Source organism: Haematobia irritans, chromosome 3 (genome assembly GCF_050003625.1).
Source record: "Haematobia irritans isolate KBUSLIRL chromosome 3, ASM5000362v1, whole genome shotgun sequence".
NCBI classification, from domain to species: Eukaryota; Metazoa; Arthropoda; class Insecta; order Diptera; family Muscidae; genus Haematobia; species Haematobia irritans.
Window position 1 is genome coordinate 33,290,605 of NC_134399.1, and position 15,477 is coordinate 33,306,081.

Sequence of the window (15,477 nt, forward strand, 5' to 3'; positions counted from 1 at the left end):
AAACAACAAATTACTATTATTTATGAATTATTTTATACATTCTCAAGATTTCTCTTCCATACTTGAATTTAAACATCTGATGACAGAGTTGTAAATTTTGGTACTTGTACTGAATAATTCGAGTTAAAGTTTTATTTTAAACCAAACACAGATTGACTTTCTGGTAATAAAGAAAATCAAAGAAAAGGAATATTTAAATATGTAAATGTTTTCCCGACTGCTCTCAACACATTGTCGTAGTCTACATTGTCGGCGATGAATAAATAATCGGTAACTGTGTTATCGATCCCATAAACATGCAGCAGTATCGATTATGCCTTCGGACTTAACTTATAATGTGCACAATATATGGGATATGTTCGACACGAGCACGGTCGTCCCGAATAACTGATAGTCTGTAAAGCGCATAAAAGACAGAAATAAATCGGGTATTTCTACTAAGCTAAAATTATAGCATTAATAGGATTAATAAATCAAATAGGATTTGTGTTTGCTTTTCTCTCTCCTTGTTTGATGAATAGTAAATTTCTTAAACTAATCGAAAAACTAAACCACAAAGAAATTTGTGGTTAAGTTTCTTGCTGTGCTTTTAGAAGTATGCTAGCTTGCTTTTAGAAGTCTGCTAAAACAGCAAAAAGTGTGCTGAAAAATTGAATGCTCTTATGTTTGCTGACACAGCAAAAATTTTCTGCTATTTTTTAACTCGAGTGAACAGTAAAACTAGGAGCTTTCTTAACATACAAAAATATATATATTAAGAACTATTTGTCCAAAAATTGCTAAGGCATAACAACGAACAAAATGTTGGCAGAACCCATTTAGAACTTTTCCAGAAAGAAGTGTAAAAAATTAACAATAGACCACGACTACTGTTTTTAACATATTTTTTGCACTGTAGAAAAATCCATTAAAACATCAAAACAAAATATTAAAAAAAAACTGGTGAAAAACGAAAACAACCATTTATTGCTAAAATAACAAATAAAATCTGCAGTTGGTTAAGATTCAAAATATTCAAATGTGAGCAGGTATTGCATTTTAAACTCATTTAAAATGTAATTTAAAGCAGTTTCAGATACAGTTTGAAAAAAATTATTGAAGCGGAAATTTATTATCACACAAAAAGTTTTTGTCGTGATCGCAAACAAGTCTGCTGAAACGGCAAAATCAATTTAACCATAGACTTCCAGCAGGTATTGCATTTTAAACTCATTTAAAATGTAATTTAAAGCAGTTTCAGATACAGCTTAAAAAAAAAAACAAAATTATTGGAACGGAAATTTATTATCACAAAAAAAGTTTTTGTCGTGATCGCAAACAAGTCTGCTGAAACAGCAAAAATCAATTTAACCATAGACTTCCAGCAGGTATTGCATTTTAAACTCATTTAAAATGTAATTTAAAGCAGTTTCAAATATAGTTTGGAAAAAATAATTGGTGGAACGGAAATTTATTATCACACAAAAAGTTTTTGTCGTGACCGCAAACAAGTCAGCTGAAACAGCAAAAATCAATTTAACCATACACTCATAGAAAAAAGTCTGCTAAAAACAGCAGTCGATGTCTGCTGTTATATTTTTGTACTTCAAGGCCTAATGAACAACAATTTAAAAAAAAAATTTTAGGTTATAAATTTTTCCCCAAAGCATATTTAAGAACCAAGAGTAGTTTTTGGTATATTTTTGCACTGTAATATACTTACAAGCTCCTAAATACGATCAGCAAACATTTTGTTTGCTGTTATGTATAACAGCATGTATAAAATATTGTGTTATGTTAGGATAGCTCCTAAGTTGACATTTTTATTTGTTTTAGCCAAAAATAAAACATGTTTTAGTGTAATCGAGCTTAAAAAATAGCAGGAAATGTTTGCTATTTCAGCAAACAATGAATGCTGTCCCTTTTTCAGCAGACTTTCTACTGTTTTAGCAGACTTTTCTGCTGCCCCTACTAACAAATTTCTTTGGGTGTAGACTTCCAAACAAATTATTCTCTGATCGTATTTTGGATCTAATAAGTATATTAGGAGGCAGGTACACAGAAAAAAATTTCACGAAAATTTTTCCAATTAAAATCTTAATTGAGTTTTAAAAAATATTTAATTAAAATTTTAATTGATTCAACAAATTTTTAATTGAAACAAAAATCAATTACACAAATTAATAGTATCAATTAATTTTTTAATTGGCTGTCAATTAATTTTTTAATTGATACTATCATTTCTGTGATTGAAGACATTTCAATTAAAAAATTAATTGGATCAATTAATTTCGTGATTGAAGACAAAAAATGTTTTTTTACGTGTATATACAAAAAGATATATTTTGGTTTTTGGCATTACTTCGGGTAACATTTTAAAACCATAAATGCACAAATTTTTTTTCAGATTCAATCACAAAATTAATTGATCCAGTTCATTTTTTAATTGAAATGTCTTCAATCACGAAAATTATAGTATCAATCACAGTTCTAATTGACAATAAAAAAAATACTTGATTAAACAGTTAATTAATTTCATTAGCAAATTTCAATAAATTTTTAATTGATTCAAATTTTTAATTGATTCAATTAAATTTTTAATTGATGTCGATCGCAAAATTCAATTAATTTTTTAATTAAAAACGAAACTGTTTTTAATCGCTATACTACACACACAAAAAAAAATTCTGATTCAATCACGAAATTAATTGATCCAATTAATTTTTTAATTTATTCAATCACGAAATTAATTGATCCAATTAATTTTTTAATTGAAATGTCTTCAATTACGAAAATGATAATATCAATCACAGTTCTAATTGGGCATAAAAAATACTTGATTAAAAAATTAATTGATTTCATTAGCAAATTTCAATAAATTTTTTAATTGATTCAATTAAAAATGTAATTGATGGTGATTTCAAAACTCAATTAATTTTTTAATTAAAAAAGGTAACTATTTTCAATTGCTTTCTGAATTGCCTTAGTGTTTTTAGTTTGATTTACAATTGCTTGTTTGAAATAAATTTTTAATTAAATTTTTAAAAAAGTGTTAATCACTTTTGTTCGATTAAAAAGTTAATTGTATCAATTAATTTTTTAATTAAAAATTTTAAAATTGTCAATCATTGACTTAATTAACTTAATCATTCTTGACTAAAAAGTTAATTGTATCAATTAATTTATTAATTGAAAAAAATTTCAACTTCTATTAACTTTTTAATTGGAAATATATTGGTGATATTTTTTCTGTGCGGAAAAAATTTTCACGAAAATATTTCCAATTAAAATTTTAATTGAGTTTTGAAAAATATTCAATTAAAAATTTAATTGAATCAACAAATTTTTTAATTGAAACAAAAATCAATCACAAAAATTATTAGTATCAATTAATTTTTTAATAGGATCAATTAATTTTTAATTGACCGTCAATTAATTTTTTAATTGATACTATCATTTCTGTGATTGAAGACATTCCAATTAAAAAATTAATTGGATCAATTAATTTCGTGATTGAATCAGAAAAAAAATTTTTCGTGTGTATATTTCAATCATTTTCTATAACTATTTTTATCCTTTTTAGTTTGATTCAAAAATTTATAGTTTCAAAAAAAATATTAATTACGTATTAAAAAAATATCCATATTTTTTTAACTGTCAGTCCTCCGAGTTTGATTAAAAAGGTAATTGTATCAAATTTTTAATTGAAAATTGAAAAATCATTGACTTAATGTTTCTACACACAAAAAAATTTCACGAACATTTTTCCAATTAAACTTTTAATTGAGTTTTAAAAAATATTCAATTAAAAATTAAATTGAATCAACAAATTTTTTAATTGAAATAAAAATCAATCACAAAAATAATAGTATCAATTAATTTTTTAATTGGATCAATCAACTTTTTAATTGACCTTCAATTAATTTTTTAATTGATACTATCATTTCTGTGATTGAAGACATTTCAATTAAAAAATTAATTGGATCAATTAATTTCGTGATTGAATCAGAAAAAAATTTTTTGTGTGTATGGTTAAAATGGGCATGATTTGGCACCAATGATTTTCTTCTTTACTTTTAGTTAATTTTTTCTTCTGTGAGATGATATAATTTCGTCACTGCAGTTAAAAAGTACAACTGGACATTAAAATTTCCTGGTTTTAACAACGCTTTGTGGAAATCTCAAAATGTGAAGTAAAATTTAGTTCAATTTTCTTTCGGTGTAATTAGTAAAATATTTTAGTGAACATTTTCTAATAGTGTTTTCTTTTCTGAAAAAAGTGCTTTGTCTTCATTTTGTCTGTGCAGAGTGCGCATTTTTAAAATATTGCCAGCAACCTAACAACATGCTATTATTTCAGGGGCAGAAAAGAATTTAAAGGAGGAAACAGGGCAGCCGCAGCACTCTCGTTTGTCGGCAGTACTGAAAATGCCCGCAATTTGCCTATATGCGTGGCACTATTTTCTCCACAGAATTCGAAACCTTTTCGCACTTTTACCTGTTTTTTTAGAAAAGAATCTGGCAAAAAGCAAGAAAAGTGCACATTTTTTACAAGAAATGAAAACACCATAACTTTTTTTTTGTTAAATACACTCAAAGTAAAATATTTTTTTCTTCGGAACAAAAGAGCAAATAAACTCGATTTATGATAAGTAAGTCAACGCTTATCTCTAATATATTTTTTTGCTTTTAGAGATTTTTTTTTCATAAAAAAAACATTTTTTTGTCCAAAGTTTCGTTCCTCGGAAAAGAAAACTCTTCTTGCAGTATATGTCAAAAATCAGTTATTTTTAAAAATTTGGAATTTTGGATCAAAAATCCAAGAATTTGTTATTTCCAATAATATATTGACCTAATTTTGTGATTGTAATTGTAAATGAAAAAAACCCCCCAAGCTTATTCAACAAAAAAAAAACTTCATTCGCCTAATTTATAATTTAACATCATGACTATTTAGCCTCAAAAATTTCAAAAAATTCTTCCTAAAAAACATCGTTATTTAGCACATATGAAAATGTTTTAACGATGCAAATCGAATTTATCCTCTAGAGATATTTGCTAAAAACTTAATGAGTGTACGAATTCTACTTACAAGTCTTCGAATCGAACTAGAATTTTTATTGTATAATAGAAAAAGAGAACGATCCTATGATATGTCCTAACCTATAATAATGGTTTACAATTTAATAATCCTTATAGAAAAATCAAAAAAATCAAGAAAAACTCAAATCTGACATTTTAGAAAATATAACAAGAAAAAAATTATACAAAACTTACGGCACCATTTGTATTGATTATTATGAAATTAAAAAAAAAAAACATTATTAAAAAGTGAAAAATTACAAAACCCTCCCATAACTTTTTTCCCCTTCCCCCTGTAACAATTGTAATAGAAAACTTGACTAAAATATTTATTTAATTTTGCTGTTAGATTTTTGTTTACCCAAACACAAATATTTAATGTATATTTGAATTCAATCTGTATGCAAATTATACCATTGGAAAGCATATTGAATTCAAACATATTTTAAACGTATGTAATTACAGAGTTGTTTCCCTTTTTTTTGTTTTGAAAAAAATATGCTCTACATTGAGCAAAAATATTTAAAAAAAATAAACTTATTGTCCTATACAAAAAAAAATAAAGAGTAAAGAAAAACAAAATAAAAAAACAACCTCTACTCCTCTTAAAAAAATGAAAACGGAAAAAATAACAAAAAATTAAGCCTAAAATTTATTAAGATACATGGTAGCATAGCAGTTTAATTGTAATTTAATTTAAACAAGAAAATAAAAACAATATATATAAATATATCTAAACAAAAAATATATAAAAAATTGACAAAAAACTTGTAGCTGCAATTCGAAAAAACAAACATTATTATATATTAAAAAAAAAACAAACAACTACCACAAAAAAAGAGAACAACAACATTACATTATAAAATGATAACGTAATAATAAAAACAAACCGAATAATTAAAACAAAAAATAAAAAAAGCCTATAACAAATTTAATTTAATTGCTAAATAAATTCTGTTAGTCATTTAAGAGAAACTCGATGATAAAAAAACAAACGTAACCGCAACAGCAAAAACCCCTAAAAAATAATTGCATATTATTTTCCTTTGTTTTACATAAGTTTAATTTTTAAATAAACCAAGAAATTCTACTCACAAAATGTGCATTTTTCCTTTTTTATTGTTCTCAGGTCTAAATCAGAGACTGAATCCATAGGAAAAAGTCAGCTAAAAACAGCAGTCAGTTGGCCACTGAGAACAGTGTTATTTTTCTTCAGGAATGGAGATGAAGATGGCGCACTTAGGGATTTGATGGGGAATTTGTAGATTTTTGGGGATATTTGTGGGAAAATCTGCTCTGTTACAGGTTGGCTGATAAGTCCCCGGTTTAACAAAGAAATACACATTTTTTGTCAAAAATCGTTTTTATTATTCAACATAGTTCCCTTCAAGAGCGATACAACGATTATAACGACCTTCCAATTTTTTGATACCATTTTGGTAGTACTCCCTCGGTTTGCCTCAAAATAGGCCTCAGTTTCGGCGATCACCTCTTCATTGCAGCCAAATTTTTTCCCTGCGAACATCCTTTTGAGGTCTGAGAACAAGAAAAAGTCGCTGGGACCAGATCTGGAGAATACGGTGGGTGGGGAAGCAATTCGAAACCCAATTCATGATTTTTTGCCATCGTTCCCAATGACTTGTGGCACGGTGCATTGTCTTGGTGGAACAACACTTTTTTCTTCTTCATATGGGGCCGTTTTGCCGCGATTTCGACCTTCAAACGCTCCAATAACGCCATATAATAGTCACTGTTGATGGTTTTTCCCTTCTCAAGATAATCGATAAAAATTATTCCATGCGCATCCCAAAAAACAGAGGCCATTACTTTGCCAGCGGACTTTTGAGTCTTTCCACGCTTCGGAGATGGTTCACCGGTCGCTGTCCACTCAGCCGACTGTCGTTTGGACTCAGGAGTGTAGTGATGGAGCCATATTTCATCCATTGTCACATATCGACGGAAAAACTCGGGTGTATTACGAGTTAACAGCTTCAAACACCGCTCAGAATCATCAACAGTTGTTGGTGTTGGTTAAATGAGAGCTCGCGCGGCACCCATTTTGCACAGAGCTTCCGCATATCCAAATATTGATGAATGATATGACCAACACGTTCCTTTGATATCTTTAAGGCCTCTGCTATCTCGATCAACTTCATTTTACGGTCATTCAAAATCATTTTGTGGATTTTTTTGATGTTTTCGTCGGTAACCACCTCTTTTGGGCGTCCACTGCGTTCACCGTCCTCCGTGCTCATTTCACCACGCTTGAATTTTCCATACCAATCAATTATTGTTGATTTCCCTGGGGCAGAGTCCGGAAACACATTATCAAACCAAGTTTTTGCTTCCACCGTATTTTTCCCCTTCAGAAAACAGTATTTTATCAAAACACGAAATTCCCTTTTTCCATTTTTTTTTTCACAATAACAAAAGATGCTTCACAAAAGACGCTCTATCTCACAAACTAATTGACTTACAGACGTCAAATTTGAATGTTGGTACTATATAAAAATAATATGCATTTAATACTAGCGACGCCATCTATGTGTCAGACCGGGGACAACATGTTATCTTAAACACGGAATATGGTATCCTCAAGAAGCAAACCAAATTTTAACCGGATCGTATCAAATTTGCTTCTTCAAGAGGCTTTGGAAATCAAATATGAGGATCGGTTTGTATGGGGTCTATATATAATTATGGACCGAAATTACCAATGTTTACATGGCAATTAGTATATAGGTTCGAAAAAATTTGTGGTCCAACTCATATTTGCCGATCGATTTATATGGGGGTTATATATAATTATGGTCCAATATAGACCAATATACAGTGAAACCTTTGGACACTCTGTACAACGGACACCTATCAAAAGTAGACAACTTTCGTGAGACACTTGCGATATTATCACATTAAGATTAACCTCTCATATGTGGACATCTCCCAAATGTGGACAAAATTAGGGCGACAATGAGTGTCTACTTCTGAGTGGTTTCATTGTAAACACTTTCTCGGGTCTAAGAATAATATTTCGGTGCGTTACAAACGAAATCAAAAATTTAGTATACCCTATCCTACACAGAAAAAAATATCATCGAAATATTCCCAATTAAAACGTTCATTGAAGTTGAAAACTTTTTCAATTAAAAAATTAATTGATAATCAAACTAGAAACATTAAGTCAATGATTGACATTTTTAAATTTTCAATTCAAAAATAAATTGATACAATTAACTTTTTAATCAAACTTGGAAGACTAACCCCCATTTCATGAAGCTCCGTTAGTGCTTCGTTAGCTAACGAACTTTTAAATCGTACTATGGACAAATCTGTCATATTGTCTATGTATTTCACATACCAGTTAGGAACTTAACTGATGAAAATTTGTCAGTTAAAGTTAACCGAAGAGAAGATCTTTGCAAATTACTTTATCTTAACTGGCAGTTAAAGCCTAATGGAGCTACATAAAAATGGCCGTAAGACAGTTAAAACAAGTATATATGGCCGTAAGTTCGGCCAGGCCGAATTTTATGTACCCTCCACCATGAATAGCGTAGAAATTTCTACGAAAGACTGTCATCCACAATCGAATTATTTGGGTTGTGGGATCTTAAATCGTTTTCTAAATTGTGAGTTAGTCCATACGTGGTATATATTAGACAAATATGGTACACCCAAAGAAATTTGTTAGTAGGGACAGCAGAAAAGTCTGCTAAAACAGCAGAAAGTCTGCTGAAAAAGGGACAGCAGTCACTGTTTGCTGAAATAGCAAACATTTCCTGCTATTTTTTAAGCTCGATTACACTAAAATATGTTTTATTTTGGCAAAATGTCAACATAGGAGCTATCCTAACAGAATTAACACAATATTTTATGAATATCTATAGTATTTGACCAAAAATCTGAATATTTATCGAATTGAGGCATAACAGCAAACAAAATGTTTGCTGATCGTATTTAGGAGCTTGTAAGTATATTACAGAGCAAAAATATACCAAAAACTACTTTTGGTTCTTAAATATGCTTTGGGGAAAATTTTATAACCTAAAAATTTTATAAATTGTTGTTCATTAGGCCCTGAAGTACAAAAATATAACAGCAGACATCGACTGCGGTTTTTAGCAGACTTTTTTCTATGAGTGTAGGTGTATGTAAGTCTACAAATAATTACGAATCGATATGGACTTTTGCACGGTACGTAGGGAGCCAGAATTGAAATGTGGGGGCTATATACAATTATGAACTTGATATGGACCAATTTTTGTGTGATTGGGGATCGATTTATCTAAGGGCTATATATAACTATAGACCGATATGGACCTAGTTAGGCATAGTTGTTAACGGCCATATACTAGCACAATGTACCAAGTTTCAATTGACTCGGATGAAATTTGCTCCTCCAAAACCAAATCTCGGGATCGGGACTGATATGGAGCACTTTTGGCATGGTTGTTAAATATCATATACTACCACCACGTACCAAATTTCAACCAGATCGGATGAATTTTGCTTCCCTAAAAGGCACCGGAGGTCAAATCTGGGGATCGGTTTATATGGGGGTTATATATAATTATGGACTGATATGAACCAATTCATGCATGGTTGTTGAATACCATATACTAACATCACGTACCAAATTTCAACCGAATCGGACGAATTTTGCTCTTCCAAGGGCTCCGGAGGTCAAATCTGGGGATAGGTTTATATGGGGGCTATATATAATTATGCACCGATGAGGACACTTTTATGCATGGTCATTAGATACCATATACTAACACTATGTACCAAATTTCAGCCGGATCGGATGAAATTTGCTTTTCTTAGAGACTCCGAAAGCCAAATCGGGGGATCGGTTTATATGCGGACTATATATAATTATGGACCGATGTGGACCAATTTTTGCATGGTTTTTAAAGACCATATACTAACACCATGTACCAAATTTCAGCCGGATCGGATGAAATTTGCTTCTCTTAGAGGCTCCGAAAGCCAAATCGGGGGATCGGTTTATATGGGGGCTATACGTAAAAGTGGACCGATATGGCCCATTTGCAATACCATCGGACCTACATCAATAACAACTACTTGTGCCAAGTTTCAAGTCGATAGCTTGTTTCGTTCGGAAGTTAGCGTGATTTCAACAGACGGACGGACGAACATGCTCAGATCGACACAGAATTTCACCACGACCCAGAATATATATACTTTATGGGGTCTTAGAGCAATATTTCGATGTGTTACAAACGGAATGACAAAGTTAATATACCCCCATCCTATGGTGGAGGGTATAAAAATAGGGATATATATTTTTTTAGTTCTTAATTACAATTTTTTTTGAAACTATAAATTTTTGAATCAAACTTAAAAGGATTAAAAATAGTTATAGAAAAGTGATTGAAATATAGTAAGCGATTGAAAATAGCTTCGTTTTTAAGTAAAAACTTAATTAAATTTTGCAATCGACATCAATTAAATATTTAATTGAATCAATTAAAAAAATTATTGAAATTTGAAATTAATTTTTTAATCAAGTATTTTTTTGATTCTCAATTAAAACTGTGATTGGTACTATCATTTTCGTGACTGAAGGTATTTCAATTAAAAAATTAATTGCATCAATTAATTTTGTGATTGAATCTGAAAAAAAATTGTGTGTAGGCTTTGGCTCGAAAATAATGAAAAATAATCCCTTGAAATCCATTTGAATTAATCCCTTGTTGTTCGTTTTCTCTAAAGATGCCTTTTTTATATAAAAAAAAATCTAAAACCTTTCTACTATGTAATAAAATATATGACTCAATTGAATACTTATTATATTTTATATCCTTTATTTTTAACAAATAAACTAAGGTGTGTTTTCAAAGTACAGCAACAAAGTAGACCAAATATAACTCTTCGTATTATTTACATATGTGAAAGGAAAGTCTTTTCAATGTACGAATATAACTTGCCCTGTCTATAAAGCATTTTATACTTAATTAAATAGCTAGACTATTTTTGAAATACGACGAGCCACAAATCGGTGGTGTGATTCTTTAAAAATAAAAAAAGGGCTCATACAGAAATTCGAATTGTCATTGTTGTTTAAACTTTTAACGTCGTAATCCACCACGGCCATAATATTTTCCTGTACTTGCTTGCGTTGAATTGCGATTTGGCATTTGATGGTTCGCCCTATTGTCATTAACTTCTCTTCGTTCTGGTCTATGGGAAGAAATTCTAGGATCATTTGGTTGCACATTTCGTATAGGGTTATTTCTACCACTATGATTTCGATTGCTATTTCCTATGAAATTGGCTCGAGCATCATTTACAGAGAAAAATGACCCATCTCCACCTTCAACACTATTAATCATGAAACCCGAAGATTGGTCTTGATTACGGACGCGGGCTGATGGTGATAAACCGCTGGCCGAGTAATTATTCAAACTTCTTTGTGAAGCAGTACCTAAGGTCGATGGCTGTTGACCACATTTATAAATGTCTAGCATTCGTTGACGAATCTTATACATATCCATAACCTTTGTTGGGGGCTCTTGCAATAATTCTGCAAAATCGTGTAACGCCATTAGCTGATTGTCGTTCATCTCACGTATTAAGCTCATAATTGGAAGATCATCGCAGTTATCGAAAAGTTTAACAGATGGTGATTCAGTCTCTAAGGTCTGACAAGCTATGTCAAATGAAGGCCGTGCCACCTGTACCCCTATGTCAAAGGAGGCAGGTTTTCGTTGCATTGCATCAAGCATTTCATCGGTTTGAGTAGAGGCACAGCAGAATAGAGATGAATGATGCTCCATTAATTCCTCATCGTCTTCGCCACTTTGACCATCTTCTCGTATAATTTTTCTTATTTTAGCGGGAATTTTCGTTAGTTTCAATTTGTTATGAACCGTTTCAGCATCGAAGCCTACCAACTTCGCTATTTTTGCCGCATGTGGTGGTAGAGAAGCTAAGCCCCATTCTTCCATGTTAAAGCGTCTAGCATGGGAATTGAATTTATAGCGAACATTATTTATGTTGTGCAAGGGTGAACGATTTTCATATACATGCTGGTTTCTATACGAATAGCTGGCTGGTAGTTTACGTACCGTCGATGTGAACAAGAATGTAGACATGGGACTTTCCTTTTCATCGTCAATTGTGCTGAGATAATCCAGCATGGTTTTGGCCCTCATTAGTGCTGCATAAAAAGTAGAAATAGCTGAAAAACACTCATTTAAACAATGGCAAAAAATACATACCTCGATCCCTTTTTTGCCTTACCGTACAGTCATCCCTTATTTCAGGCAAATGCGGTTGTAAACCCTCTGGAAAATTAAAAAAATTGACTGTGAAACATATAAAGATTTTCCTAATAATATAATTCACTTGCCATAAACGGGTTGATCGTGAATTTCTATGTCTGGAACAGTCAAAAGTAATTCTTTCGCAGTACGGCTCTCATGGCTTACGGCAATGTCAGTTTGGTGCCTCTTGGATGTAGAAGGCTTTTCAGTTCTATCTCCTTCTTCAGAGATTTCAGGCCATCTCATTAGTTTTTGCTTCCTTCGTTCTGGCGTCGCTGAGCGTTTTCTTGGTGGTGGAGAACGAGAACGACTTCTATGTCGTCTAGCGGGTGGTGACCGTGAATGACTTCGATGACGTCTTGTTGGTGGGCTTCGAGAACGACTTCTACGACGTTTTGGTGATGCACTTCGAGAATTACTCCTTCGGCTTTTCGATGGCGAAGGAGAGTCCGACGAACGCAATCTTTTGCGGGACTTTTTCTTTGCTTTCTTATGCTTTTTCTTTTCACGCTCTTTCCTTAGTTTACGCTCTAGTTCTTCCAGAAGTTTAAGACGATCGCCAAATTTTATTTCCAGATCTTCCGTTTCCGCAGCTTCGATGCGTTCCTGAGCTCTATCAACCAAAATATCGTCGAAAAAGTTTGTTGGAATAGGCTCCTCTTTGGGATGGACGAGTTGTGTAGTGGCCATATTTTGGGGAAGAATATCATCGAAGAAATCATTCGGCAACGATGGAGGTTCAGTTGGCGGTTCGTCTTCCGGTAATGCAGAAAACTCTGGTTTTACTCTCAAACGATTCATTGGCACAATGGATATAGTAGGCCTTGGCGGAGTAGGCTCTGTATTACCAGACGGTTCTTCTAGCGGTTCCGTTTTGACCAATGAAGATTGTGTTTGTGTATTCGAATTCGAATTATCCATATTATTTACCAATGTATTGCAATGTTCAGCTTCTGTGGCATTTTCAGAAGATGGTGGTGCAACGTTACGTCTTGATGGAATCACAATTTGCTCTGAATTAACAGGTGGTTCCTCTACAGGTGGCATATCGGTGTCCATTGGTTCCCGTTTGACCAGACCACTATCCAAGGAAGGTTGGGCTGTATTGGTATTCGAACTGGAAGAATCAACATTATTGGTCATGGTATTACTTTCGAAAGATGGTGGTGCAATATTTGCTGGTGGAGTTACAACTTGGTCTGTGCTATTAGTACTTTGTCCATCGATAAGCGCTATTGTAGTTTCCAAATCTTTATCTTGAGCTTCCTCTTTAACCAAGTTTGGGGTGGTGGTAACTTGAGAACTGTCATTACATTCTGGTTGCTCTTGAATTTTTCCATCCACTTGGAAAATTCCTCCAGCATTACCATCTAACTGACTTTTCTCTAAAGTGTGTTCAGCACTTTCTTTGTTACTTGGAGAAACGATATTGGTACCCAATGATGTTGGGAGCCACCGTGGTGCTTTGTTTTCAATTACTTGTCGCTGCATGTATTCTCGTACAGGAGTTGTTCGTCCATTCTCCTCGTCATCCTCTGGCTCAGTTTTTACATTACTTTCCGTGTTAGACTCCATATTTGCTTGGAATATTTTATTATTTATAATTTCCTTAGTATTCGTTTATATTCAATCAACACTACAAAACATTCATCTATGTCAAAAGTCTCCAAAAGCTGTCATAAAACTAAGATTTTTAGTTCTACCGCAAGTGCGTAATTTTAGTTCTACCGAAAGGGCGTTAGATGGAGCCTCTGAAGGAAATTAAATAAATTTTTAGTCGATAAGCGGAGTGATTTGGGGGGTGTTCTGAAAAGTTTAAATATGATAAAGAAAACTAAATTGTCTCCGCGTTGGGCAACGTGATAAATTATAAATTATGACAAAATATTATAATAATGCATTTATGTGTTGTCAACATCTTCACATTTGTTCTCTCAATAACTGAGAGCAAATCTTTATTTTGCTCTGTATTCTCTTTGTACCGGATCATATGTTAATTGTGAGAAAAAATTGGCATCACATTGTTGTAGTGTATGCCGGTTGTTGTTGTTAGATGCCAAAATAAAAAAGTAAATACACAATGGATTCAAGCACTAGCGCTGTTCTAGTTTTGGCCAATAAAATAATAGATGGCTTATTGGATTCTTCCTCATCATCTGAGGACGAGGATGATGAATTTATAGCCGCACTGGGAATTCCAGTGCCACCCAGAGTAAAAAACTTTGCGGAGACGGCTTTGCATATATACACAGCAAACGAGGTGAGATTTAGGAATTTATTGTTCTATTCCCTTTACATAGACTCTCCACCATAGGATAGGGGTTTACTAACTTTGTCATTCCGTTTGTAACACATCGAAATATTGATATCAAACTCCATAAAGTATATATTACGATTAGAACTGGCCTTGTCCATCCGTCCACGCTAACTTCTGAAAGAAAGAATCTATCGACTTTCAACATAGCCCAAATAGTTATTATTGATGTAGATCGAATGGTATTCCAATTGGACCACATCGGACCACTTTTGGGTATAGCTTCAATATAAACCGACCCCAAGGTTTTACGTCTGGAGCCTCCGGGAAAAGTAAATTTTATCGGATCCGGTATGCCCTCTACCAACTACGCATAAATTGCTCAATATCGGTACTTAATAAACCGATCCCAAGCCGATTAAACTGCCGTAGTCTCTTGGAATGGTACACATTAAACCTTTAACATTTTCAAACATTAACATTAAAAAATAATAATAGTTATTGGTTATACAAAAACATTTGTAATCAGTCGACCTTTTTAATATGTGGCCCACACGAAATTACAATTTGTTTATATTTTTTTTTATTTATTGATTTCAATAATTCAATATTTATAAAGAAATGTTCGTCTCTGCGCCATAAAGACTTTAGTAGAGACTAGTTGGCAAGCTTCTTATTATAATTCATAAATATTTTAAAATTATTCATTTAAATATAAAGATAAAATTTTTTTTTTTTTTTTTAAATAACGTTTCAATTCTCTCAAAGATATACTGTTTCAAGAGGGTTATAAAAACAGAAATTCTAGCAGTGTCTCTAAGAGTCTGTGGTAGTTCATTAAATTCATGAGGTCCAGCATATTCGATTCTCTGT

The 15,477-nt window shown here is 32.2% G+C and overlaps 1 protein-coding gene and 1 long non-coding RNA gene across 2 annotated transcripts; both read right to left on the minus strand.

Annotated features, from left to right (window-relative positions):
• Positions 1-5,725: 5,725 nt before the first annotated feature.
• LOC142230094 (uncharacterized) lies at positions 5,726-7,511 on the minus strand. The gene is made up of 2 exons (XR_012720577.1): positions 6,157-7,511; positions 5,726-6,079 (listed from the first exon to the last, which is right to left on the minus strand). It is a non-coding gene; the product is annotated as an uncharacterized LOC142230094 (long non-coding RNA).
• Positions 7,512-10,866: 3,355 nt separating this feature from the next.
• On the minus strand, positions 10,867-14,013 carry LOC142229177 (uncharacterized). The gene is made up of 3 exons (XM_075299712.1): positions 12,437-14,013; positions 12,306-12,371; positions 10,867-12,244 (listed from the first exon to the last, which is right to left on the minus strand). The coding sequence occupies exons 1-3, from the start codon at positions 13,923-13,925 to the stop codon at positions 11,154-11,156; spliced, it is 2,646 nt and encodes an 881-aa protein (XP_075155827.1). The 5' UTR covers positions 13,926-14,013; the 3' UTR covers positions 10,867-11,153.
• Positions 14,014-15,477: the final 1,464 nt, after the last annotated feature.

Bases quoted from the DNA above. Each gene is read 5' to 3' on its own strand.
- LOC142229177 (XM_075299712.1), bottom strand. From the start codon at position 13,925: ATGGAGTCTAACACGGAAAGTAATGTAAAAACTGAGCCAGAGGATGAC. The intron at 12,372-12,436 runs GCAAGTGAATTA...TTAATTTTCCAG, and splicing joins TCACGATCAACCCGTTTATG to AGGGTTTACAACCGCATTTG. The intron at 12,245-12,305 runs GTATGTATTTTT...CTTTTTATGCAG, and splicing joins AAGGCAAAAAAGGGATCGAG to CACTAATGAGGGCCAAAACC.